Consider the following 26985-nt stretch of genomic DNA (forward strand, 5'->3'; position numbering starts at 1 on the left):
ACATTTAGCTTTTAAGTTTTTTGCCAAGAGCATAATATCTAAACTAGAAATCTTTATTAATAAAGTAAATAATAAATCCACTTCTCTTATAACTCGCACACTTGAGGAATTATCAGTGATTGTCTTTATATAATTATTTATCTATCGTAATTGGTTTTCAAAACAGTTGATGGACGATTAATTAGTACATTAATTAATTAATTGTATCTCAAGTCTATGTCAGACTTTGGTATAAAAAGTTGATGGATGTCATGTTGTGAGAAATCAATAGAAAAACTCACTCGATTACTGAAGAGAAAATTATTATAAAAGGTGTTATTTTTCACAGGCCTCTAGGTACTATCAGTAATCAACATCAATATTACTGTCATTCCCTCCTTCGGTAAAGACATTCTAAGGCTGAGTTGCACCATCCTACTTTTACATTAGCAAACGACAAAAATCTGTCAAACATACAAAAAGCACCGGTTGTCGTTGCAGTTACGGTTAAAGTTAGGCGGTGCAACTCAGTCTAAATTTCTCTACATACAAAATAGCTTTGTCGCACTATAACTGTCATTCCTTCATTCCAAGCACAACATTGTCAAAAATGTCTTTACTTCAATGCAATAATGTCATAAATACAGATATTGTATGGTCTGTTTGAAAGACTGACAATGGGCGCACTGTATATTTTTTATTAAAAACAGAAATAAAAATACTGGCACGAAAATTTGAGCAAAAAAATCGGTATACAGCTAGAGCTAGGTTCCAAATAGGTCACATGTGGTGACCGTGAAAATTGTAATGCTCTAAGCAATTTTCGTTCGCAGCCTCTGTGGCGGACAGTTAGTGGTACTGTTTTGTTGACGGTACACAGGCAGGTTGAACACGTTAGTTAGGTATAGATAGCAAAACAGAATTATAGCTTGCACCACATTACCCTGTTTAATTGCTAAAATCTTTCCGCTGAAAATTTACTTAAAAGTGCAGATACGACGTTGTTCTAAATATTAAAAACGAGTTGGTAGTTTAACTAAGCACTCTTGCTCATGAATCCTACATCTATTATTTATGTTTCATTTTTAAAATGTAGGTAACATTGTTTATTTTCCTAGGTCGTTAGAGAAAACTGCCGTTCAAATTATGAGGTCAAATCAAACTATTTTTAATTGATTTTTAATCTAAAAATTAAAAGTTTACTTGTTGCCTGTCAGACAATGACAGTAGGTATTATTTAATATTTTTAAAACCCAATAAGATTTTGATCGTTTTGATATCGATTAAATCGTCGATTTTTGACAAAATATTCAATGAATCTAAAAATAGATAGACGTAAAATCTATTACATTTCATAACACTATTAGAGTCAAACTGGTTTTAGTTCAAACCTGGTGACTCATAATAAGGAAATTAACACTTGTCTATTGAAAAACCTGTTTTTGTTCACTTTCAATTAGTAGGTGTAACCGGATTGATTTAAAACAGTGTAAAATTCATACAGTTTTATTATTGTTATTTATGTACTTAAACTTTATATTTTCACTAGCTTTCTGCCCGCGGCTTCGCCCGCGTGGAATTTTGTCTGTCACAGAAAAACTTTATCGCGCGCGTCCCTGTTTCAAAAACCGGGATAAAAACTATCCTATGTCCATTCCCGGGACTCAAACTATGTCCCTGCCAAATTTCATCGAAATCGGTTGCGAGGTTTAAGCGGGAAAGCGTAACAGACAGACAGACAGACAGAGTTACTTTCGCATTTATAATATTAGTTGGGATTGCAAAATCGCTCCTATTACGAGCTACCAGTGCCATAATGTTTACTTTGATTTGCCGTCATCCGTAAAAGTTAAGTCATCTAACATTTAGCCATAAATAACACACTTACGTCATTGTTTGTTCATCATCAACATGCTTTAGTTTTCATAGCGTTCTGAAATTGATGAATAAGTTAATAATGGACCATTATCTTAATGAAAATATTTTATTTTCTTGCTTGATTTTCTATTTGTCCCCCCCCCCCATGTCTGCCTGGCCATTACTTTTATTTCGATGCAGCTTACGTAGGACGTGACGTTTTCATCAACAAATTCCATTTGCCGTTTGTCTAATTAATGACCCCATGTTTATGGATGTTTGAAAAAAAAATATCTTCGGTTGTAACCAGTAACCTTTTGGCGAGAGTAATCTTCGGCTATAGTTACCAGTCAGTAGGTAACCTACGTATTTTAGTCATTCAATCTTGCTACAGGTTCGCTCCCAATCCCACTGCCAAGACATCTTATCATCTCAATTAAAATATTCCTCACGTACTTTTTTGGGTGCATAATGCTTATTAAACAAAGCACGTTTCTGCTCTAGTAAGAGGCTCGCTCACTTCTGTGGTAATATAAAGTTTTCTCGAACGATGTCGACACAATTTACGTAGTCTAACTACGTCTTTATTTGCAATGTATATGCACTTCTTTTGAACTGCAAGTGGGATAACAAGGCGAATTGTTTGATCTTTGCGATAAATGTAACAAACAACTGACAGCAGTTAGTTAAACAACCATTTTTCTTAGCATCTGTTGTTTTAATCTGCCAGCATCTTGGTCGAGAAGCCTTGATTATGGTAACATCATTAGAACTTAATTAGGAAAGAAATCTGTCTAAAAAATTATGATATGAAAAATAGCCTACTACTAGGAATATGATGTATTACTTATTCTTATTTTACACCTTTACAATTTATTGAATCGTCAATCTTATCCTTTAATTGTAAAACGTCGATTACGTTAACCATTTATAAAAATCTTGACAAAGACGAGCTACATATATTTATGTTATGTAATCACTAATCATCTATATTGTTATGTATTTATGCAATTATTTGTTCTTTATAGCACAATTTGTTGCTTTGATAATTTAATTATTAATACAACTTACGTCACGGACTACTTAAATAAATAGTTACATGATTGCATTGTAAGTTATAGTTATGACTTAACGTTTAATAATAGCAATTAAAATTGGTACATATTATAATCGTTCCCGCAGACCACAACCTTTGTCGGCCGATAGTTTGGTCGTCTTCTAATTTTTATGAAGAATCGGCCGATACTTGTGTGGATGGCCGTGTGTGATAAAGTCAAGAGATTCTGAAAAGTCAAGTGGCAGAAATTGTAACTAATAACCCAGGTTATTACTTAAAATTTTCGCTTGACGCTTCACTGTTATAGCTGGGACGGTTCAGTAAGTATTGGACGACAACTATTGAATTTATGACAACGGAATGCGGAAGAAATGTAGGCTACAATCTACTAATTTTCACTAAAGAATTAGGGCAATACTTAAAGAAACGATTAAGGATAATAATAACATTCTTCAGAGATTGTAATCGGTGGAAGATTCAATAATGCTCACGGCAGTGGCAGCTTTCTACTCGTAAATGCGTAACGTTTACTCAGACTACTGTGTAGGGTTCCGTGATGCACTTTTTTACCAATAAATGTGTGTATTTTTGAGTAATTTAATTTAGATCTAGTTAATCCTTTTTTGGAGTTGATTGTTGGGTTTTTTAAATAAAAGTCTTTAAAAGGAAACAGAGTTATCTCACAAACAAATATCTTAACAAAAGGGTAACTTTTAACTTAATGCCACATTGCCACTAAAAGTATTAAACATATCCATGGTTGTTAACATGACATAATATTGAACTTACCATCAGCAAATTCACGACAGTATTGTGTTCGTGTAATAAAATAGACAATGTTATAACTTGAAATAATAAAGTAAACTGAGTCAATATAGCAAAGAGTTATAGCTTATGAGCTCAAGATTCAAATACATAGTTTAGTTTGCTAGGTTGTTATAAGCTACAAGCATTAATTTAAGATAAATTATCAATTTCTCCAAGTTCAATTAAAGCTCTTCTATGTACCTATTTGTATCTTATAATTGTTATTTTATTACATTTAGCCTTTATAAGTTGGAATTTCTCTTCGCAAAGAGTAGTATTTACCGCAGTTACTGCCTTACGCACGGGACAAGAACGGTTGAGCGCCTACTTTTCATTTAATTGTAGTTATAGGTTGTAGCTTATTTTGTAGGAGTTGTAGAGACTTAGGTCTATTTATAGATTCAAATGGGTGAGGTGATATGTATGTATATGAAAAAAAACAATCTACTTACTAGGGATTATCTATAGTCTATATAAAAGTTTTAAAGTGATAAAGCCTAATATTCCCGTTTCTTTGTCCACAGCGTCCCAATCTTCAAAGATCTACCAGAGGACACGCTCATAAAGATCTCCGACGTGCTAGAAGAGACACACTACCAGAACGGCGACTACATCATCAGGCAAGGGGCGCGGGGTGACACTTTCTTCATCATCTCGAAGGGACAGGTAATTTGCACATTGTATTTTGCATTTACGACTTTCTACGTCGGAACTCGGAACAACATTTTATTAATGCAATATTTCAAGGGTATTTTTTGAAAGAGTATGAAAATGTTTATTAATGCTAGCTTTAAAAGTATAATTACGTGAAAAATATCTCAAGATACAATTGAAATATTCAATTCAGCAATAAGACCGATGGCATGTGGAGTTCTACAATTCTTAGAAGTGCTAGTTTCATATGTCAACGAGTAGCAACCTAATATGTAGTGGTTGTTAAAAAGGTGATTACAAAGCTTAGTACACAATCACATGTCGTTTAAGTCGTTGTTCATATGTAGTAGTTTATTACGATGACGCGATAATATAAAATATTCGTTGAGCCATCTTCTCTAATACGAGAGTAAACAGTTTCACTTTCGTTTATATCAACTTTCCAGACTCGTCTGCCTCGGACGATGTTAAGCCTAGTGCACACCAAGAACACAGACTTAAGATGTTTGTTGTGATAGATATACAGGGTGTCCCAAAAACAATGGATAACCCTGTAACCATCGATAGGCCTCGCCATGGTCTCCCTAACGTCCAATTTTGACCCCAGTAAAAATATCACCGTTTTCCAGATTTTTAAGTTTTTGTGCATTTTTAGAAAATTGCCACCTGCGATTACTTTTTCTCATGCCATTTCTACAAATGAGGATACTTTTCAATCTAGTTTTTTCCTTATCACAAGGGATAGTTGGGCTATCAAAAGAAAAGAATTAAGTTCAACAAACTAGTTTAAAACTATGAAAATTTTAAGAAATTGCAGAGAAGAAGGAAAAATTAATTCATTGTCTTGCACTTTTGATCAGCCATCGTGTAAAAAAAATGTAGGAAGACCATCGTGCCCATTACCTTAAAAACTTCCTTGGTTAATTGAGATTCTAAAAAGGTATCACAAGCCTATGTATTCTGTGTTATTTTTATCTTATGGCTACTTGAATAGCAACTAGTATGAAAACTACAAAAATGAGTTTTTCTCGTAATAGTTAAACTAAGACTGCATAGTGGCATTAAATAAAAATGGATAATTTTTAGCGTAGGAATTTTAATAAAGCAACATTTTATCATCATCATCATCATTTCAGCCATAGGACGTCAACTGCAGAACATAGGCCTGTACCCCAATGATTTCATAATGACCGCTTGGTAGCGGCCTGCATCCAGCACCTTCCTGCTTACCTTTATGAGGTCGTCGGTCCACTTTGTAGGTGGACGTCCTACGATGCGCTTTCCGGTACGTAGCCTCCACTTTAACCCTGCTGCCTCAGTTCTGCAAACTACTGTGCCCTGCACATTGCCACTTCAGCTTGCTGATCCGTCGAGCTATGTCAGCGACTTTAGTTCGTTTAAGAATCTCCTAATTTCTGATACGGTTTCGTGAAGAAACCCGAGCATAGCCCCTTCCATAGCACGCTGTCCAAAAAATCCACGTTTCCGAGCCGTGTATTATCACGGGTATCTGTCTATAGGCACATTTATAAGGTTTAAAACAAAAATTAAGTAATCACAAAAACGCAGAACGGACGGCCAATGGGGCAACAGGGTTCAAGTGGAGGCTACGTACCGGAAAGCGCATCGCAGGACGTCCACTTACAAAGTGGACCGACGACCTGATAAAGGTAAGCAGGAAGGTGCTGGATGCAGGCCGCTACCAAGCGGTCATTATGAAATCATTGGGGTACAGGCCTATGTTCAGCAGTTGACGTCCTATGGCTGAAATGATGATGATGATGATGATGAAATGTTGCATTATTAAAATTCCTACGCTAAAAATTATCCATTTGTATTTAATGCCACTATGCAGTCTTAGTTTAACTATTACGAGAAAAACTCATTTTTGCAGTTTTCATACTAGTTGCTATTCAAGTAGCCATAAGATAAAAATAACACAGAATACATAGGCTTGTGATACCTTTTTAGAATCTCAATTAACCAAGGAAGTTTTTAAGGTAATGGGCACGATGGTCTTCCTACATTTTTTTTACACGATGGCTGATCAAAAGTGCAAGACAATGAATTAATTTTTCCTTCTTCTCTGCAATTTCTTAAAATTTTCATAGTTTTAAACTAGTTTGTTGAACTTTAATCTTTTCTTTTGATAGCTAAACTATCCCTTGTGATAAGGAAAAAAACTAGATTGAAAAGTATCCTCATTTGTAGAAACGGCATGAGAAAAAGTAATCGCAGGTGGCAATTTTCTAAAAATGCACAAAAACTTAAAAATCTGGAAAACGGTGATATTTTTACTGGGGTCAAAATTGGACGTTAGGGAGACCATGGCGAGGCCTATCGATGGTTACAGGGTTATCCATTGTTTTTGGGACAGCCTGTATAATAGAGAAAGAATTAAAGATTGAGGTCAAGAGAGATACATTATTTAACAATAGTCGATAGATTTCAGAAAGCTATTTTCATTATATTGCATTTTATCAATTAAAAAAAAACATAAAAAAGGCGTTTACTGCGTTTGTCACTCTCAAGCTCTCTCATCATCGCCATCAGCTCATTTAGACCACTGCAAAAACAAAAATACTCATTATAAACACAGATACAGACAAATAAAATCATGCCAAAAAATAGCTAGTGTACACCATTCTCTATTTTTCGGCTCTGTATTTTACTAACACAATTGTATGCCCATCATAATATTATTTTGATTACAGATTACTCTATACGTCATAACAATTGCGCTTTCAAAATGTCTTTTATGACGCAACATTTCTTTCGGTCACGGTTGCAAACCGTAGTTATTTAATTTTAATAACTGATTTGAATTACATTAGCTTTTTAAAATGCGGAGATAGTTCACTTGGATATTAAATATTCATAAGCACTATACTAGCTTCCGACCGCTGCATTCCCGTGGTGTTTCGAAAATTAATAGCGCCGCAAAAGAAATGATAGAAAACTTAAATTTACTGATTTTTCAGGCTACGTTTATATAAAGTTTATGGGTCTGCGTAAAGAAATAAATATTATTCTTGATAAAAAAAAGCTGTAGGTATTTCAAAATACCAGACGACGTCGTCTTTTATATAATATGGGCAATAAGTTTTAAATAAATATACGTAGTTAATGCAACTGATTGAGAAACAAGAATCAATCAATCACATTTTATGATACGAGTTAGAAGATGCAAAAGTATAATAGTGAAAAGGTCACTGACAAATCGACACACTGATTTAATTTTGTATAAGTGGTTTTCGTCTGTCTGTGTGGGTAGACAGTTTAAGTTTATGTAGACCCAGTGACTGTATAAGAGGTTTACCTTGGCATTTAACTGAATGTATATTTCTGCAGATTATTGTTAGTGTCCATTATTGATTGCATTTTGTTGATATTCTTTATTAGTTTTTGCTTTGTGCATGTTAATGACCGTTATTTATTATACTATAATTAATTTCAGTTTATAGATCAGTAGTTTATTTGACTTTAACACTGACTGGTAAGGTCATATCTCCACGTGTTTAAACCCACTCATATCTTGAAGTAAATTTCCATAATTAGTTGTTAATTTAAAACCAGAAGTTATCAATCTCATCATAAATATACCTAATAATTTATTTCACATTTAATTGTTATTGCCAGACTGCAAGTCACATAAAAGCATTCCAAAAGGTCTTTAATAGAATATTAATGAATACCGCGAATCGATGGTATCACAGGCCAGCCATTGGAAACTGCTGTCAATGTGAGTGCGGCGCGGGCGCATAGGCTTAAGGCCAAAAGCCGGACCATTGTGCTCGCAAGGTCAGCGCACCGAGGGTACTCGGTGTTTTGAGGCCTTTTTAGTACTTTTGTGGGAATCGTACCACGATTTATGTAGATTACGACTCTATGAGCATAAAGTGATGTGATGTAAAGTTTATATCAAAAAAAACTTTGTTTTGTCAGTTAGGCCCGTATACAAAACCACGCAACGCTCAAAGATTGATTGATATTCAAGCATAAATGAACTGAATATTATAGTGAATAGGTAGGTACTGAAATTCAGCCAATCAAGGACTTGGATCTAGGTACATAAGTTTGAGATTGATTACAGTTTTGCATTGTTTTGGGATACGAACGAACTAGGTACAATGTTTTAACAAGTTTAACTTTTCAAAAGATTTGTTCGTTAATTGTTTCATCTCAGTTCCATAATTATAATACGCTGGTTATGTAATGACGTTGAGTTTAATTGATATTGCACGCTCGTGTACGCATATAAATAATATCTTTAGCTTTATTAAGATCTCATGGAAATTGAATATTTCTTATGAAAATGCATATTGATTTTAGTAGCTGTAGTTAGGCCAGCCGATCTTGAGGCACCAACTCACGAGTTTTTCTTATCTCCCAGATCTTTCCTGTAATACAAGAACATGACATGTATGGATTTCCATAATAATAGTCTGGCCCATGTTATGATCCTCGTAAGTTATAAATCTGCGTGTAGGTAATTCTGTCTGAACTCTATGAATACGAAAGCGATGTCATTATGACGTAACCAGCATTCTTCTGTTTTTGTCATAATTAGTTTGCAATTATACCGGTGCATTAGTGTGAGAGTTGTATGAAGTGCTTAGTGGTTTCTTTATACAATATCATCGGTACTGATGATTCTATTAGACGGGCAGTCATTGGATCGAGATACATTGTTGTTAACCGCATTGGTGATTTATTAATTTTATCTTTCTTCTTTCTTTTACTGGCTGTGTCTGATATTAATTTACTACTTGTAGAAATCATTAATTAGTCTTGTATTCACGATTAACATTACTTTCAATAAATGAGAAAAGTATATTTTTCAAGATCTAGGTCTTCACAAGTTCTTTGGTTTATGTGCAGAATCATATCGCTGCTTTACCCTTAGAGCTTATTATTAGATCTCTTTATTTATGGTGCATTTTCTTATCAAAAGATGACGTCACAAGCACAATGAAGGCAGTAGCATTATGACGTCACAAGCTTGGTAGTAAACTTATATGTTTTACAATCTTTACAAGTCAAAGTTGCAAAAAGCCAATCAAACTTGATAACAACGCGTTCTAACGAACCCAAAAACATATCTATTACACAACTTCCATTCGAAATTAATGAAGTCAATTGATGTTACCGCAAAAAGCTATTAAACGAGAAATTTATTGAATCAAAGTAAGAGAAAGTGCGAATTACCCCGAGGTGAGTCCAAACCATAATACAAGATAAATATCCGCGTAATCGAGTACGATGACTTAGTACCCGAGGCTGTTAAGGTAACTCGTCTTAAAGCACTTCAAGCGAAACATTGATATCTTAAGGAGTGGTAATAGGAGTGATTTTGGAAGAAAAAGAAAATAGACTGTATTGTCGTCTGTACTATTCAGATTGAATCGTAGTTTTTAGGGTTCCATAAAAACATAATTATTTTTATAAAGTACTTAGGATTTATTTACATACATTTGGATAAACATTTTATTTTTAAAGTACATAATTTGATATTACACAAATTACTAATAGTCCCGTTAGCCCTTCGTACTAAGCTAAATATGCTTGTGTCACGAGTGACCTCACCACAATACATTATATCACATTTTCCATTTTAAAATCATATTACATTTAAAAAAAATTGCACAATCACTGAACCAATAACAAGTTTCTTCTTATTGTAAACCAGCTTATGCTCATGGCTTTTCCCGGGCAAAAAGAAAATTAAGGTATCGCGCTTGTACCTACTAATAAAAATATTCCTTTGAGTAAGGTATCGCGCTTGTACTAATAAAAATATATCTTGCCGTTAAAATAGAAATAATAAATTACTGTAATTCAACTTACAAAGCTTTCAAAAGTCCTTGGAAACCACGTAATTAATTGATGCTGATATGGTATTAACATGCATTAAGAACTGTTGCCACTCACTGTAGCATGTGACTTAAGAGAACGCGCATTTCCTTACAAGTTAATTCAGGTACTTAACTGTTAAAATAAAGAAAAATCAACATTGCCATATCAAAACTGGTCTTTAATGACCTAGGAAGAGAATTTCTAATCGAGATATTACACACTTACCTGATGAAAATCAGTGTTTAGAGCAATGTAGGTAACGGAATGTGCACATAATTATGTAAGTATAGGGCTGAAAATGAAAAATAAGTGTTTTCTTCAGGTGCATTTTTTCCTAGTAAATGACACAGGGGCTTGAATAAATCTGATTGTTAGAATAAAAACAGAAGAAGATCTAAACAAGACTCATAACACCTCATAAGCTCATAAAAAAGAAGGTCGGATATTTTTTCAATTCGGAACCCCAAAGCAAACAAAGTTCGAACTTGCCGGTATTTTGACACAGGTAGTCCAGTTTGTCCGTCTTACTTACTTCACGGCGCATTATCTCACCCATTTCCGTCGTTATCTCACTGATGTTTGAGTTTCTTTGACCGCTTGTGTTTGACTTGTAACGTTGTAGAACACTTCCGTGAATGGGCTTACAAATGTTACAAATGCCAGACGAGTAGGTATTAGAGCGAGACGTCCGAATGAAAAACGTAGACATACGTATGTACGTAAATACTTACTTATGGACTGGAAAATGAATGACGACCTCTATAAGCATATTTTTATTTCAATTACTAACACTATAAAGCCATCATATTTATTTCGATTTATTTTCGTCCTGAAATATACATAGTTTCCACATAACGTGACCTACCATTTTTACTATTTTTGGCAGAGGCCATTCGTGTGAAATCATAAAAATTAAGGCCATAAAGATAATATTTATGGTTACATCTAAGTGGTTGCACGTTATTATATCTCGAGACAAGAATTAACAGAGACTATAATCATATTATGTAAAAAAAAATTTGCTATTCTTGTTTACTTTGTAGGAAAAATAGCTTCAAGCCAACACACTGCGATTGTGATCCTACATTTTTATCGCGATGTACGCCATTGTGTGTTGACCACTTTCAATGTCCCACATTTTATGTAACAAGAAACGTAGGATCGTTACTTGTTTCATAAAATTACTTACTAGTTTGATGGTCTATCCAGTGGTCTAGCGTAGGCCTATTCCCTACAAAAATTAAAAATTTAAAAATATCTTGTTTTCATCAAACAACTACTTGAGCCTGCCATAGAAAAAGTAGACTTTAATGTGATAAAATGTTTTTAAGTGCTAAAACATATTTTTTTTACACATTTTAGATTCAGTAAGTACTTAACTTAATCTTAACTGAAAATATGTTTTTAATCTCGTTTTGTTAACATTAAGGTCCCTTTTAATAGAATTAAGAAAAATCAAAAAGATACACAGCCGAAACAACACATAAATGTGCTATGTTGTGGCCATGCTTCCACCTCTTATCTAATTTTTACAAAACTCCGCTAATGGTAATAATTTTTCTTTTTCAGGTCAAAGTGACCCAGAAACAGCCCAACAGTAACGACGAGAAATTCATTAGAACTCTCACGAAAGGCGATTTCTTCGGCGAAAAGGCATTGCAAGGGTACGTATCGATTGCCGAATTAGTGCCATCGCGAATCGGTAGTGCGTTGTGTTATTCTATTGTCGGACGATTTTTACTAATATTATTAATGAGAAAGTAACTGTCTCTGATATTTTACGCTACGGCAAACAAATTTTGATGAATTTCGGTATAGTATAGTAATCTTTTGTAGTTCCATCGGCAGTTTTAATCGCGTGACGTGTAATGAATAAAATATCTGTGGCAATTGGCAAACCATAATCCACGCAAACTAATAATGATCAAAAGATTACGGTATTGGGGTTTTTCGATAACTTTTTGTTAGTGGTTAAACCTATCCACTTTTTTGTCTTTTTTATGTGCAAGTTCAGATAATTCATAAAATAACCTCTTTAATCAAACTTTTATCTGCTTTATGTTTTTTAATGGCGCTTTTAATACGATGAAAAAGACAGTATAAAATTATTTTTTCGATTAATGTAATCTCTTCACTAACTCCGACCAATAGAAAAACCTACATGCACGCGATTTCAAACTAAAACCAGATCGGTGATCGATCAAAATTCTGGTGATCCTTGTGCCTTAGATAGGCAAAAGTTAGCAGGCTGTAAAACACTGTAGACTGATTGTGTTTAAAAAAGTGTTCTTATTTTTGCTTTCTCATGTTCCAGGGACGACCTCCGAACGGCAAACATCATCTGTGATTCGCCAGAGGGCTGCACCTGCCTCGTGATCGACCGAGAGACCTTCAACCAGCTCATCTCCGCCCTTGACGAAATACGCACCAAGTACAAGGACGAGGGAGATAGCAGAGCAAGGTATGTGACAGATATGGCACGTAGACTTTATTGCTATTGCGAAAGAGTTTATATTACAATGCTTTGTTCGTGACACGATGGACGGGCCTTGGCGAAGCCCGCATCGTATCGCAATAACAATTTTAAAAAACACTTCTTGTAGGAATACAGTAATAAAGTCCTTTAGGGGTTTTTATAAATATAAAATTATTAATATCTCGAATGGATTTTTTTGAAGAAAATCAAGATTTCATCATATTGAATATCACACTCAATGTGGATAATTTAAGTACTAAAAATAGAGCCAAATTAATTGTTAATTTTGTGTCAATTTAGCACTATTTACTTACCACAAAGTTGAGCTAAAAATACACCAAACAAAAAATCTATTGAAAATCGATTAATGGTCACAAAAAATATAAGCTTTATTTGATTGTGTTCATGACTCATGTCCGTACTAAGAAATACAAGTTGGGAAAAACTTTAAACAAGTCATTCTTATCAAAACAAATCAATTTAAAGTAAACCCAAATAGAGTTCTTATTTCTACCTAAATAGTTATTGGTATAGATTGACTTGCAAGATATTTCTTCTTAGTCATACATATTAACTTATAATCGAGAAGACAATTAACTATTGTGGTATTCAAACATAACATTTAAATTAATTACCTAGCCCCCCCATTAATAACATACATTATTACTAGGATGCAACTTACATCTTTTATTGCGTGATTTTAATACAAATTGTACTATATTCATACGTAGTTATGAAGTAAAGTTAATCAAGGTCTCTCCAGCTCAATTGCTAAAGAGTGTGTTGTAAGTGCACGAAAACTGTTAAGCCATTTTTGGCGCCTATTATTGGCGTATAAACATGCTTCCTCGGGTATGTCACAATGAAATTAGATACAGAAAGTACTACACTCTTCTCTATGCATGAGAAATCACAGGGCACTATAAATGTAGTTAAAATAATTATCATTAATTTAATAACAAAATTAACAAAATACCAGCGTCATGTTCTGTAGAGCATGACACATGCTGAGTAGGTGCCATTTTGGTTCAAAAAATTTTATTCCGTCAAATATCTGATATTATGCTTAAGACAAAAGTCTGTAAAAATTAAAAAAAAGTTTTTTGTGTAAATAAATAATTGGTATCTTTTTCAAGAAATAATAATAGTGTATTTTAGGCCAAAATGGCGTACACACAAACATGTGGGTACAGTTAATATATACCTACGTCCATATAACTTAAAACCCTAACTTTTATGTGTGCCCTCTGTGTTTAACTCCAGTATGTCCAAGTTCACACAGAGCCGAAACCCCCGATATTTCTGACAATGGCTCCTATGCAACATAACTCCTTTGTGTCGGAATCGGCATGCATTTTTTGCGAGCTGAACAATAGCCAATTTCAGATATGAAATGTCTCGATTTCACTCACTAATCCTTTTCTTTTTTTACGCACACTACTGAGGATTTAATGGTAAGTTCATTTCAGCAGTCGTCGAGAAATCAAAATTAAATTGTCAAAGTCAAATTGTAATTAGTGGAAGTAATTGGCGATTATTAACTTTCATCTGCTATAGAAATGTTGATTAACTGCTAGAATAGTTAAAAAGGTAAACTCCCATGTTTTTGTAGGAAGATCCAAAGACAATGGGTACAATGAGACAGTGTAATAGACTGACACGTGGCGGACAAAGACATATCAATTAAATGGGAATGATGTTAGGAAAGCTGTTAAATTAGATTGGTTACAGAGTTAATTGACTCGAAGATTTGTTTGTTACACCCTGAGGTTACACCTGGCTTTTGTTTTAGTTTTTAAACAATAAGCAAAGAAACTGAATACTTTCGGTCTCATGACTTTACGGACAAGCAATAACTTAGCTTTCGATATGAACAAATAGGTACTGTTTCTAAGGGGCATTTCTAATAACGTTACAGTAATATTAAGTAACTGAACTGTTTGTAATTTGTATGTTGCAAAAACATTTGACAATCAAAAATTAAATTATAAACACAATTCTAGATTCGTCTTAAGAATCTCTCTGGTTTAATTTACTATGCGTGTCGTCAGGTACGCCTCATGCCCTATGCTCATGCCGAACGAGCATGTCCTCTTTGAAATTATAAATTCTTCTTTAATATTGAATGTGTCCAAATAAGAATGAAATGGTGTGACGTCCAAATATTTGGACAATACATTTATTTTCTAAACATAGCTACTTATAATGGGTAATGAATGTCTAAGTATAATACTTCATAGGTACCTACCACACCAGAAGTTAGTGATCTCGTGACACCCATCCCCGTCATCAAATTCCCACAATAACCTTAACTTCCAATCCATTCCAGATTAAACGAGGAGTTCGCCAACCTCCGGCTCTCTGACCTGCGGATAATCGCAACTCTAGGTATCGGCGGTTTCGGGCGCGTGGAGCTGGTGCAGATACAGAACGACTCGAGCCGGTCTTTCGCTCTGAAGCAGATGAAGGTATGATAAATTTATTTTATTATACTTTCGTTGATCCGTGGATAAAATCGTCGCTTGCCTCTCTAACTGACGTAACTGACATTTTGCAAAAATTTCAGGCGATTAGACAGATCGATTCGTATTGCAAAATTGATTATGATGGTGTAGATAATTCAGTTTCGAAAAAAATGTCAGATACGTCAGTTTCTCTAACTGAGAGGCAAGCGACGAAATGTGAGAGATTTCTGGCGCAAATATAAAACGGCATCAGGAGGGAATTGGCATGGAAAAAGTTAGTTGAACTCTCCTGATCCGTTTATGAATTAAAGTCCTACAGATGGGACGAATTTTAAAAATCTCTGTGTAATTGTTACCAGCTTATGATTTTTTAGGTTTTAATAAACTTAATTGTCAAAAAAAGTAGGATTCAGTGCTTCGAGGGCACGTATGTGATTTTGATTCAGCCGCGAAAAGGTTAACGTAACGTTTTATGTTACTTATAAATCACACGATGTAATGGACATTCAAAGGGACCTGTACAATTTCTTCGTAAATATTTAGGTACACGAGTTAAGACTAAGAAATATTTCAGATTTTAGTGTTTCTTATGTGCTAGGCACAACACAAATTATCCCATTGATGAAATCAAGTCGTACATTGTCTGACCAAAGATTATTCTCTTTGCAGAAAGCCCAGATCGTTGAAACCAGACAGCAACAGCACATCATGTCGGAGAAGGAAATCATGTCGGAGATGAACTGCGAGTTTATAGTGAAACTGTTCAAGACGTTTAAGGATAGAAAGTACTTGTACATGCTGATGGAAACTTGCCTCGGAGGCGAATTGTGGACTATTTTAAGAGACAGAGGTAAGATTTAACCAGTTACCAAATTATCACAAATCCTACTAGGTATATTATAAAGGCGAAAGTTTGAATTTCTGGATGTCTGGATGTTTGTTACTCTTTCACTACTGAAAGGATTATGTTGAAAATTTACAGTATTATTGTTTATAACCCAGATTAACATATAGGCTATAATTAATAAACGATATGTGACATATACAGGGTGTTTCTTGTAAGGTGTCAAGCCGAAGGCAGGTGATAGGTGAGGACTAGACCTATCGATTTCACCCCCATGTATGTTCTACGATTTTTCATAGTTTAGAAGTTATCGTTAATTTTGTGATTTTTTCAAATTGTATGACCCAGTAGGCTTTAAATTTTTTTATCTTTTTTTTGGGTCGACTTTTCTCAGATTTCTTTTTTTTGACAGATTCCCTATTAATTGCAGATTTTTGAAAAAAATGATCAACTTCCTATCTTTGATGCAAGATACAAAATTTTTGCTAGAAACATAAAAAAATATGCTTTTAGCGGAACATCCTAAAATTTTCAACTTAAAAGTTTAAAAAAAAAAGAAATTCCATAGGTTCAAAATAATTTTAAAAACTGCGCAGTTTTCTGAACTTTCATAATAACACAAAAAAACATGTACTTAATAGGCCATTATTTTCTGTAATCGCTCCACTAAAGTGGTAAGTCGGAGATTCCGTTACATGTTTTTGACTTTCTTAGGACTAACTAATGTTTGCAATTCTCTAAGTTTACGTTACGTAGAACACATTTAAAGACAATAACTGAACAGAACATTTTTTTATCCACAACGAGGAATTTCTTGCCATTCATCTGACCTGATGGAAACTGATGGATGATCAGCGAGCTTCACTCGGAATCCTAAACCACAGAGGAGTTGGCTGTCCTAAATAGGTGGCCTTACTACTAGTCCACAGTGGTGGTTGTTACTTTACGATTAAATTCGATATACCTACATATTAGAGTGTGTGTGTGTGTGTGTGTGTGTGTGTGTGTGTGTGTGTGTGTGTGTGTGTGTGTGTGTGTGTGTGTGAGATAAAATGGGTGTAATAATTTAATTTAAAGTAAATGTTCAAAATGTCCACCGTTGACCTGAATGCACATTCGACAACGCCGCAAAAAAAATTCTTTGTAAAACCTTCTTCTTCATTTTAATTTGGTTTTGTGCTTCAGTCAGCTTTGTCCGCAGTTCATCAATATTTTCATATTCCCTATTGTATACCAGATGAAGGGCAAGAGCTTCCTCGTTGTGGATAAAAAATGTTCTTTTCAGATATTGTCTCTAAATGTGTTCTACATAACGTAAACTTAAGGGATTGCAAACATTACTTAGTCCTAAGAAAGTCAAAAACATGTAACGGAATCTCCAACTTGCCACTTGAGTGGAGCGATTACAGAAAATAATGGCCTATTAAGTACATGTTTTTTTGTGTTATTATAAAAGTTCATAAAACTGCGCAGTTTTTAAAATTATTTTGGACCTACGGAAGTTCTTTTTTTTTTCAAACCTTTAAGTTGAAAATTTTAGAATGTTTCGCTAAAAACATATTTTTTATGTTTCTAGCAAAAATTTTGTATCTTGCATCAAAGATAGGAAGTTGATTATTTTTTTCAAAAATCTGCAATTAATAGGGAATCTGTCAAAAAATAGAAATCTGAGAAACGTCAACCCAAAAAAAAGATTTAAAAAAAATTAAGCCACTAGGTCATAAATTTTGAAAAAATCACAAAATTAACGATAACTTCTAAACTACGAAAAATCGTAGAACATACATGGGGGTGAAATCGATAGGTCTAGTCCTCACCTATCACCTGCCTTCGGCTTGACACCTTACAAGAAACACCCTGTATATTTCAATAAATAAATAAGACGTGTTTGAAAAGCGCCATCTATCGTCATTGGTTAAAATCTACAGCGCTGGACAAACTACTGTTTTTGACGTTCGTAAATATTCATGCGGGGGAAGCCGTGAAACGCCATCTATCAACATGATATCTAACGGGGGTAAAACGAGGTCCACGCGTACGAAGTCGCGGGCGGCCGCTAGTTATGAATAAATTGAAAAAAAAAAAAATTAAAGTTAATAAATACATAAGGAAGGTTTCACACTCGGCCTCGTCGGCACGCGCACCGACGATCGCCAAACGGCTAGAGTACCTTCTGTACTCGCCACTCTGCCCGGTGAAGCCGGAAAAGCTCTTCAAGCTACCAGCGCGCGTCCCTTAAAAAAATCAATTATTTCTGAGAGTTGTATCTCTAATTGATTTTGTTTTTATCCAAAAGATTAGCATTTAAAATGTTATTTCTTCTTTTTTCAGGACAATTTGACGATGCTACCACTAGGTTCTACACTGCGTGTGTTGTTGAAGCTTTCCACTATTTACATTCTAGGAATATTATTTATAGGTATGTAAAAAATCCATATTTAATTTACCTACTACACCACAAAACTCTTGAAATAGTAAAAAAATACCGAAAAACGCAGCGTGGGACGTCCACCTACTTACAAGGTGGACCGACGACATTGTAAAGGTAGCAGGGAAGCGCTGGACGCAGGCCGCTACCAATTGATCAACGTGGAAAGCATTAGGGGAGGCCTATGTTCAGCAGTGGACGTCCTATGGCTGAAATGATGATGATGAGTCAAAAAATAGACAAAATTATAAATTATTTTAGTTCAAGGTTGACTACTTACTGAACATTAGTTATTTCCATATTTGATATCGCCTGATCGCCTCTCAATAATAGAATCTATATTTAATTCCCCATTTCTCACTTACAGAGATCTCAAACCAGAAAACCTTTTACTGGACTCGAAGGGCTACGTGAAGCTGGTGGACTTCGGCTTCTCCAAGAAGCTGCAGGCCAGCCGCAAGACCTGGACCTTCTGCGGCACGCCCGAGTACGTCGCGCCCGAGGTCATCATGAACCGCGGCCACGACATCAGCGCGGACTATTGGTCCTTAGGTAAGCTGGATCATCATCGGCATCCTTAAAGGAAGCTGCAGCCAGCCGCAAGACCTGGACCTTCTGCGGCACGCCCGAGTACGTCGCGCCCGAGGTCATCATGAACCGCGGCCACGACATCAGCGCGGACTATTGGTCCTTAGGTAAGCTGGATCAACATCGGCATCCTTAAAGGAAGCTGCAGGCCAGCCGCAAGACCTGGACCTTCTGCGGCACGCCCGAGTACGTCGCGCCCGAGGTCATCATGAACCGCGGCCACGACATCAGCGCGGACTATTGGTCCTTAGGTAAGCTGGATCAACATCGGCATCCTTAAAGGAAGCTGCAGGCCAGCCGCAAGACCTGGACCTTCTGCGGCACGCCCGAGTACGTCGCGCCCGAGGTCATCATGAACCGCGGCCACGACATCAGCGCGGACTATTGGTCCTTAGGTAAGCTGGATCATCATCGGCATCCTTAAAGGAAGCTGCAGGCCAGCCGCAAGACCTGGACCTTCTGCGGCACGCCCGAGTACGTCGCGCCCGAGGTCATCATGAACCGCGGCCACGACATCAGCGCGGACTATTGGTCCTTAGGTAAGCTGGATCAACATCGGCATCCTTAAAGGAAGCTGCAGGCCAGCCGCAAGACCTGGACCTTCTGCGGCACGCCCGAGTACGTCGCGCCCGAGGTCATCATGAACCGCGGCCACGACATCAGCGCGGACTATTGGTCCTTAGGTAAGCTGGATCATCATCGGCATCCTTAAAGGAAGCTGCAGGCCAGCCGCAAGACCTGACCTTCTGCGGCACGCCCGAGTACGTCGCGCCCGAGGTCATCATGAACCGCGGCCACGACATCAGCGCGGACTATTGGTCCTTAGGTAAGCTGGATCAACATCGGCATCCTTAAAGGAAGCTGCAGGCCAGCCGCAAGACCTGGACCTTCTGCGGCACGCCCGAGTATTGGTCCTTAGGTAAGATCATCAGCATTAGGTCATTTGGTCTCCATTGGCAAGAGCATGACACTTTAGGTTCGGTCGGCTGATCGCGTGTGATCGCGTTAATTTGGCCGAACCTTTTCTAATATGATAATAAATAAATAAATAATTCAATAAATGTATTTAGGTCTCCAAAGCAAGAGCACGACATCTAGGCAAATGAGGGATCCAGTTAAGACTACCCACCCTGACCAGCCATGTTGGGGAGGTCTGACATCCACTGGGAGTCTTTTTCTACTTTACCGGAACCATACGGCTAGAATTCATGAATACCCCAATATAATTGACCATTTGATTGAATTCATTAAACTCATTAATAAAAATATCACCCAGAGGATTCAGATTTAGCCTAATGTGGAGCGAGTCTGTCCAGAAAACTTAACTCGTGCATTCGTCTTGCACAAGTTCGGAACATCGATAGAATTTGATCTATTTAAACTTTACTTCAACTTCCAGGTGTACTCATGTTCGAGCTGCTCACTGGATCTCCGCCGTTCACGGGCGCCGACCCCATGAAGATCTACAACAAGATCCTCAAGGGCATAGACGCGGTGGAATTCCCCCGCTGCATCACGCGGAACGCCGCCAATCTGATTAAGAAACTGTGCCGCGACAACCCTGCGGAACGGCTGGGATACCAGCGGGGAGGCATCACTGAGATACAGAAGCACAAGTGAGTTTAATTTATTTTTAACTAGCTGACCCGGCGAACTTCGTACCGCATAGACGCGGTGGAATTCCCCCGCTGCATCACGCGGAACGCCGCCAATCTGATCAAAAAACTGTGCCGCGACAACTCTGCGGAACGGCTGGGATAACGGCGGGGAGGCATCACTGAGATACAGAAGCACAAGTGAGTTTAATTTATTTTTAACTAGCTGACCCGGCGAACTTCGTACCGCATAGACGCGGTGGAATTCCCCCGCTGCATCACGCGGAACGCCGCCAATCTGATCAAGAAATTGTGCCGCGACAACCCTGCGGAACGGCTGGGATACCAGCGGGGAGGCATCACTGAGATACAGAAGCACAAGTGAGTTTAATTTATTTTTAACTAGCTGACGCTGCGAACTTCGTACCGCATAGACGCGGTGGAATTCCCCCGCTGCATCACGCAGAACGCCGCCAATTTGATCAAGAAACTGTGCCGCGACAACCCTGCGGAGCGGCTGGGATACCAGCGGGGAGGCATCACTGAGATACAGAAGCACAAGTGAGTTTAATTTATTTTTAACTAGCTGACCCGGCGAACTTCGTACCGCATAGACGCGGTGGAATTCCCTCGCTGCAACAAGTATGAACTCATATCAAAATGTCGCATTGAAACCCATTTTCCTCTCTTTTAGGTTATCACCGAAAGTTATTTCATCAAATCATTATTACATCACCCGTGAGTGACAGAATTAGCTACTTAGCACTTATCGAGATGCCTAAGTATTTAGTTTTATGTATATAGTCCGGTCGCCGAGCACGTAGAATTTCGTCCAATGACCCCAAGCTTATCGCTCGCGCGTATTTATTATATTGCTGTCGCTACTGTGCGACGGGCGGCCGCAGTGAGTGTGCAAGCGCGACAGTGATATAAATTACACGCGAGCGATAAGGATGGGTAGCTCGGGGTCATTGGACGAAATTCTACGTGCTCGGCGACCCTACTTTAGTAGGTACTTTATCCTTACTTTACCATTAATTCTGCTCAATTGAGAATGTTACTAGGTATGCAAAATCACTTGAAACCTATGTTACAGTTAGGCTTTTACATTTACAAATACATTAGTTTTTATTTCATTTAAAAATACCCAGTAGTTATGATTTTATAGGCATTCAAAGTTCGCTTAAATATTGAGTCCCGCCGACGGTCACGTGACCCCGCGTGACGTACATTCACAGTATCCGCTCACTAGAAAACGGATATAAACATACTTAAATACATTTTTTTTTGTAAATACAAACTTATTATACATATTAACACCCAGACCCATCACAGAAATTAAAATTGAACCAAACCAAAACTTGATGCGATTGTGTCGTTTTATTGCGAATTACCTTCCAGCTCCATCATTAGACCCTGATTACTATATAGAATTAAAGTACTCGTCAATACAAAACGAACGAACCCAAACTCGATGGATTTAAGTCGTTTTATTATAGAGTTCCTATGGCCACCTTCCAGCTCCATCATCAGATCAGCTCCATGTCATCATAATATTGCATGGTCATCCAAATCACATGTGTTTGCGAAATTTCAGCTTAATCGGTTGCCTGGAAGTGGGTCTTAATTCAGCTTGCAAGATTCCACCCATACAAATATGAGCCAGTCACTGTAATATGACGTCACGCGCATAAAATGGCGGGCCGGCCGCCGCCCGCACTTTTAAAATTCAATATCTTGGAAACTAATTGACGTATCGAAATAATTCTTTCACGCGTATTTTTTATTTTTAACAGAGAATACAGAAAGCTTAAAAACAAAATTAGTGAACATTCTTCATTCTTGATCATAATTTGGTTTTAGTCAGTTGTCAAGGAACTCAATGATATTGGTATTTGCTGTATGTATTCTATCTTTTCAACCGACTTCAAAAAAAGGAGGAGGTTCTCAATTCGACCCGTAAGTTTTTTTTTTTTTTTTTTTTCTATGTTTGTTACGCGATAACTCCGCCAATTATGAACCGATTTGAACAAATCTTTTTTCAGCGATAGGTAATACCTCAAGGGTGGTCCCATTTAAATTTAATAATAAAAAAAACAACCCCCAAGGGTGGAAAATTGGGGATGAACTTTTTTATACGCAATATCTCCGCCGATTATAAACCAATTTGAACGATTATTTTTTTGTTGAATAGGTATTATCAAAAGGGTGGTTTCATGCGAATTTGAAGAAAATATTTCACCCCCAAGGGTGGAAAATTGGGGATGAACTTTTTTATACGCAATATCTCCGCCGATTATGAACCAATTTGAACGATTATTTTTTTGTTGAATAGGTATTATCAAAAGGGTGGTTTCATGCGAATTTGAAGAAAAACTGGTCATGGTAGGTACAACTCCTTAATGCTTAGGAGTTGTAGGATAATTATTTAAATATTATAAGTACAAATAGACCAACAGTTGTATTCTTTCATGTTTTTAAGGTGGGCTGACGGTTTAAGGTCTTTTTAGGTTTCCTATATGGTAACCTGTATTTTGTAGGGAATATTATTTTACACTAGACATTAAGAATATGGTCTCAATGTACTGCCTACCTTCAGTGGTGGTAACATCAAGGTAATAATTAGTTAACTAAAAAGCAAGAAATAAGTAAAATTTTATAAAAAAAAATAAAACCGACTCCAAAAAACCTACACTAAAAAAAGTAGAAAAATAATTACTAATTACCTACTTATTTATTAGGACGAATTATTAATATTTATGTAGGTATACCATGATTGATACTTTTGGAGTCGGTGCAGGCAAACTTTACATGTTTCATAATCTTGGCACCGACTCCAGAAGTATCAATCATGGTATACCTACATAAATATTAATAATTCGTCCTAATAAATAAGTAGGAAATTAGTAATTATTTTTCTACTTTTTTTAGTGTAGGTTTTTTTCCTAATTAGTTCCTAATTCCGTTTCCAGATGGTTCGACGGCTTCAACTGGGAAGGCCTGGCGCAGCGCACCCTTGACCCGCCCATCACGCCAGTCGTAAAGTCCGCCATTGACACGCACAACTTCGACCAGTACCCGCCCGACGGCGAGGAGCCTCCGCCCGACGACCTCTCAGGCTGGGACGCCACATTCTAGCCCGAGCGAGACGCAAGATCGCTGTGAGCGAGACGACACGTCTCCCATGCCACGTCACGTCTTCGTTGAAGTTGAAGCGACGCATCTGAATCTTAACTAAAGCCTAGTCTGTGAGCATGTAGAATTTTGTCCAATGACCCCAAGCTACCCACCCATCGCACTCACTGCGGGCGCCCGTCGCACAGTCGCGACAGCAATATAATTACGCGCGAGCGATAAGGATAGGTAGCTTGGGGTCATTGGACAAAATTTGCTGCTCGCAGACCAGACTATACTCTTTGCCGAGTCAAAAAACGATGCAATTTTATTTTATCGTCGCTATGAAAGTTACTAATCGAATACGCGGTTTACTTACTTTTGTATGTACAGTTAAACAAATGTAAGCTATTTCTCACGTAGATAACGAGTTATCTATGCAGTTCGATTTAACAGAATCTTAATGTTACGTGTACTTTGTTTATAATAAGGCTTGCCAAGTATTTATCACGTGTAAGAATGCGCACTTGTAAATAGTACACTATCGTGTTTTATAATGGGATTCTTAATTCATTTATTTCATGAATCATTTACCTAGTTTCATTTCTGTTTCTTACATAAATAAATAATAATTTAAGAATTTAATTGTAAAATTCGATGTAGGTATCTTCTATTCAATGAAATTTTATCCAAAAACTTTTACAAGTTATGCATTATCTATTATTTCAATAAACACTGAACATTTTACCTTAGGACGCATTACTGTACGGCTGAACCATTTAAGAACCTAGTAAGTGCAGCGGAGCAAATTTTACAGGAGAGCGAAAAAACGCATTTTCATTTGCCCTGCTAAGATGCTTAAAGATTTGGATAACTTCCGATGTTTATATTAAAGATTAGTTACTAAAGTATACTTTATGGAATAAAAGAATATATTTAGTTAAAAATTGCAAGTTTTATGCTCTTTACTAACACTAAAAATTATTTTTTTGACAAAAGTGCCTCGTAAAAATCAAAATCAAAATCGAATATGAATCAGTACTCATGTAGTCCCCAGATTTTGATATGGTTATCGAGTGTCAGCCAACAGAACTCGAAATAATATTTAAATTACAGTAGCATTTTACCTCTAGTAAGTCACATTGACCATTTTGAAACCTAGTAAGTCCATGCACTTACTAGGTTTTAAATGGTCATTGTAACTTGCTAGGTTTTGATAATGGTTTTTGCAGATTTGAATTGGACTTACTAGGTTATTAGCAACGCGTTTCTCCGGTGTTAAGTGTAATAGAGCGATTTCTGTCTTCACATCCTGTGGAGACCTTAGTTCTAAGGTGATTTATGACAAAAAACGAAAATCTGCAAAAGTGTCCCTTACTAGGTTCTTAAATGGTTCAGCCGTGTAATATTTGTGTACGTATTTATAATCATAAATCTATTATAAACTATATGCAATATTCGGTGCGAAAAAATGTGATGTGAATTTAAAATATTTTATGTGCCAACTTTAGCTAGATTTAGGAAGTGTTGTTGCCAATTTTCTCTTCTGTATTTAAAACTAATCTTTGACAGGGTCACCACAAAGCCAAAATACTGTTACCACATTCAGTAATATCGAGATTGGCCTATTGCAACATCGATCAGTCTATAGTAGTTAACTAATTATAGTCATAAAAAATATTTGACTAGTACAATGAAATCACTACATGATACGTTGTAATCATAAACGGGAAATTTTAAATGAAATACTATTCACAAATTTAAAAAAAATCCATGAGGTGCTCAAAAAATTACAATAAAATTTACAGTTATATCATTTTGATTTCGACGAACTTTACCAAGATTATAGTTAATGTTTTTAATTATTTATTAAGTTTAATATAGCTTACTATCAAAGTTTGAATATCCAAAAGTCCACTAATAGATTTCCTAGTTAGTCTATAGCGATTGGTTTAGTTTTGTCATGTACTAAACATTGGTTTTCAACGGTAGCTATCTCCAAAACATGACATAATTTTAAGACTTATCTTAATATGAATAAAAGCTAAAATAGTCAATTTTTTATTAAGTATTCCATTATGTGACAATGTTCACAGTGTAAATATGTAATGAATTTTAAAATTTTAATGTAACAAAGATGCGTTTGGATTTAAAATGCGGTGAAAACTGTGTAATTTATGAAATGATTATTTTTCTAACTATTGTAGGAACAATTATTTTTTGTAATCATAGGCTATTAAAATGATTATTTTATTGATTCTGAAGAATGTAAAAATATACATTATTTCAATCACATGTTACTGTTGTTTTTATTGCTGGTTGATTTGGTGTTTTTTCTGCTTCAGTTATTTGCTTACCCCGAAATATACAAGAAAATAAGACAAGAACAAAAATTAATAAGTAGTCGGTGCCTTATTCCTTCTACAAGAAACACAAGATAAAGAAACAGTATTTAGCTTGAAACGCTGCTGTTTGTATACCAACTAACACAGGAAATTATTTTCTTTTTTGCAAAATGACACCTGTATGGTATGGTACCTAAGGTATTTAGCTAGTCTGAAAGAAAATAATGAAGTCAGACTACAGAAGAAGTCAAGATCTTGGGAATTATCATCACAGAGACTGCGTCTATGGGAAATGTTTCCCATGTTATTCATCAAGAGTTTATGTGGGCCATGCCCGGCGGCACTGCAATGCCGGGCCGACCCGTGGGAGGAGTGGAGCAAGCCCCGGTCTCCATCCAGAGCAGTGTTGCCAACCCAAATTTTAGAAAATTGGTAGATTATGTGCCAATTGTTGGTAGAAGTTGGTAGAATGTAAAATGCAAAATTGGTAGATCTACCACCTCAACTTAGAAAAAAAATTAAGATTAAAAATACATGGTCTGTTCGCAAAATATTAATTAGCGGTTGCATGGCGTGTATTTCTTTTTAATAATGGATATCAAACAATGGGTAGCCTAGTGAAGAACATTTAAAATTATTTAGTAAAAATAAAAATAATAAAAATATTATTTTTATTAAATAATTTTCAAACAATGGGCAGCCTAGTGAAGAACATTTAAAATTATTTAATAAAAATAATATTATTTTTATTTTTATTAAATAATTTTAAATGTTCTTCACTAGGCTGCCCATTGTTTGATATCCATTATTAAAAAGAAATACACGCCACGCAACCGCTAATTAATGCAAGCACCGTTTAAACGGAGTTTTCGAGGAGCAAAGAAAATATTCATTAAAATCACTCTATTTCGCAACATAGC

At 36.2% G+C, this 26985-nt stretch overlaps 1 protein-coding gene across 2 annotated transcripts in view; it reads left to right on the forward strand.

Moving 5' to 3' along the window:
* Nucleotides 1-26015, forward strand: part of LOC135078842 (cGMP-dependent protein kinase, isozyme 2 forms cD5/T2-like) — a 50460-nt gene extending 24445 nt beyond the window's left edge. Inside the window, exons 4-12 of one of the 2 annotated variants that reach the window (XM_063973399.1) lie at nucleotides 4225-4366; nucleotides 11780-11874; nucleotides 12525-12671; nucleotides 15016-15154; nucleotides 15821-16001; nucleotides 18327-18414; nucleotides 18791-18975; nucleotides 20411-20627; nucleotides 23579-26015. In XM_063973399.1, the coding sequence (XP_063829469.1) occupies nucleotides 4225-4366; nucleotides 11780-11874; nucleotides 12525-12671; nucleotides 15016-15154; nucleotides 15821-16001; nucleotides 18327-18414; nucleotides 18791-18975; nucleotides 20411-20627; nucleotides 23579-23744 (1360 nt within the window). In that variant the 3' untranslated portion in view covers nucleotides 23745-26015. Of the gene's footprint in view, nucleotides 1-4224; nucleotides 4367-11779; nucleotides 11875-12524; nucleotides 12672-15015; nucleotides 15155-15820; nucleotides 16002-18326; nucleotides 18415-18790; nucleotides 19115-20410; nucleotides 20628-23578 lie in introns of those variants that run through there. The other variant, XM_063973398.1, reaches the window with a different exon arrangement.
* Nucleotides 26016-26985: the final 970 nt, after the last annotated feature.

Source organism: Ostrinia nubilalis, chromosome 15 (genome assembly GCF_963855985.1).
Source record: "Ostrinia nubilalis chromosome 15, ilOstNubi1.1, whole genome shotgun sequence".
NCBI classification, from domain to species: domain Eukaryota; kingdom Metazoa; phylum Arthropoda; class Insecta; order Lepidoptera; family Crambidae; genus Ostrinia; species Ostrinia nubilalis.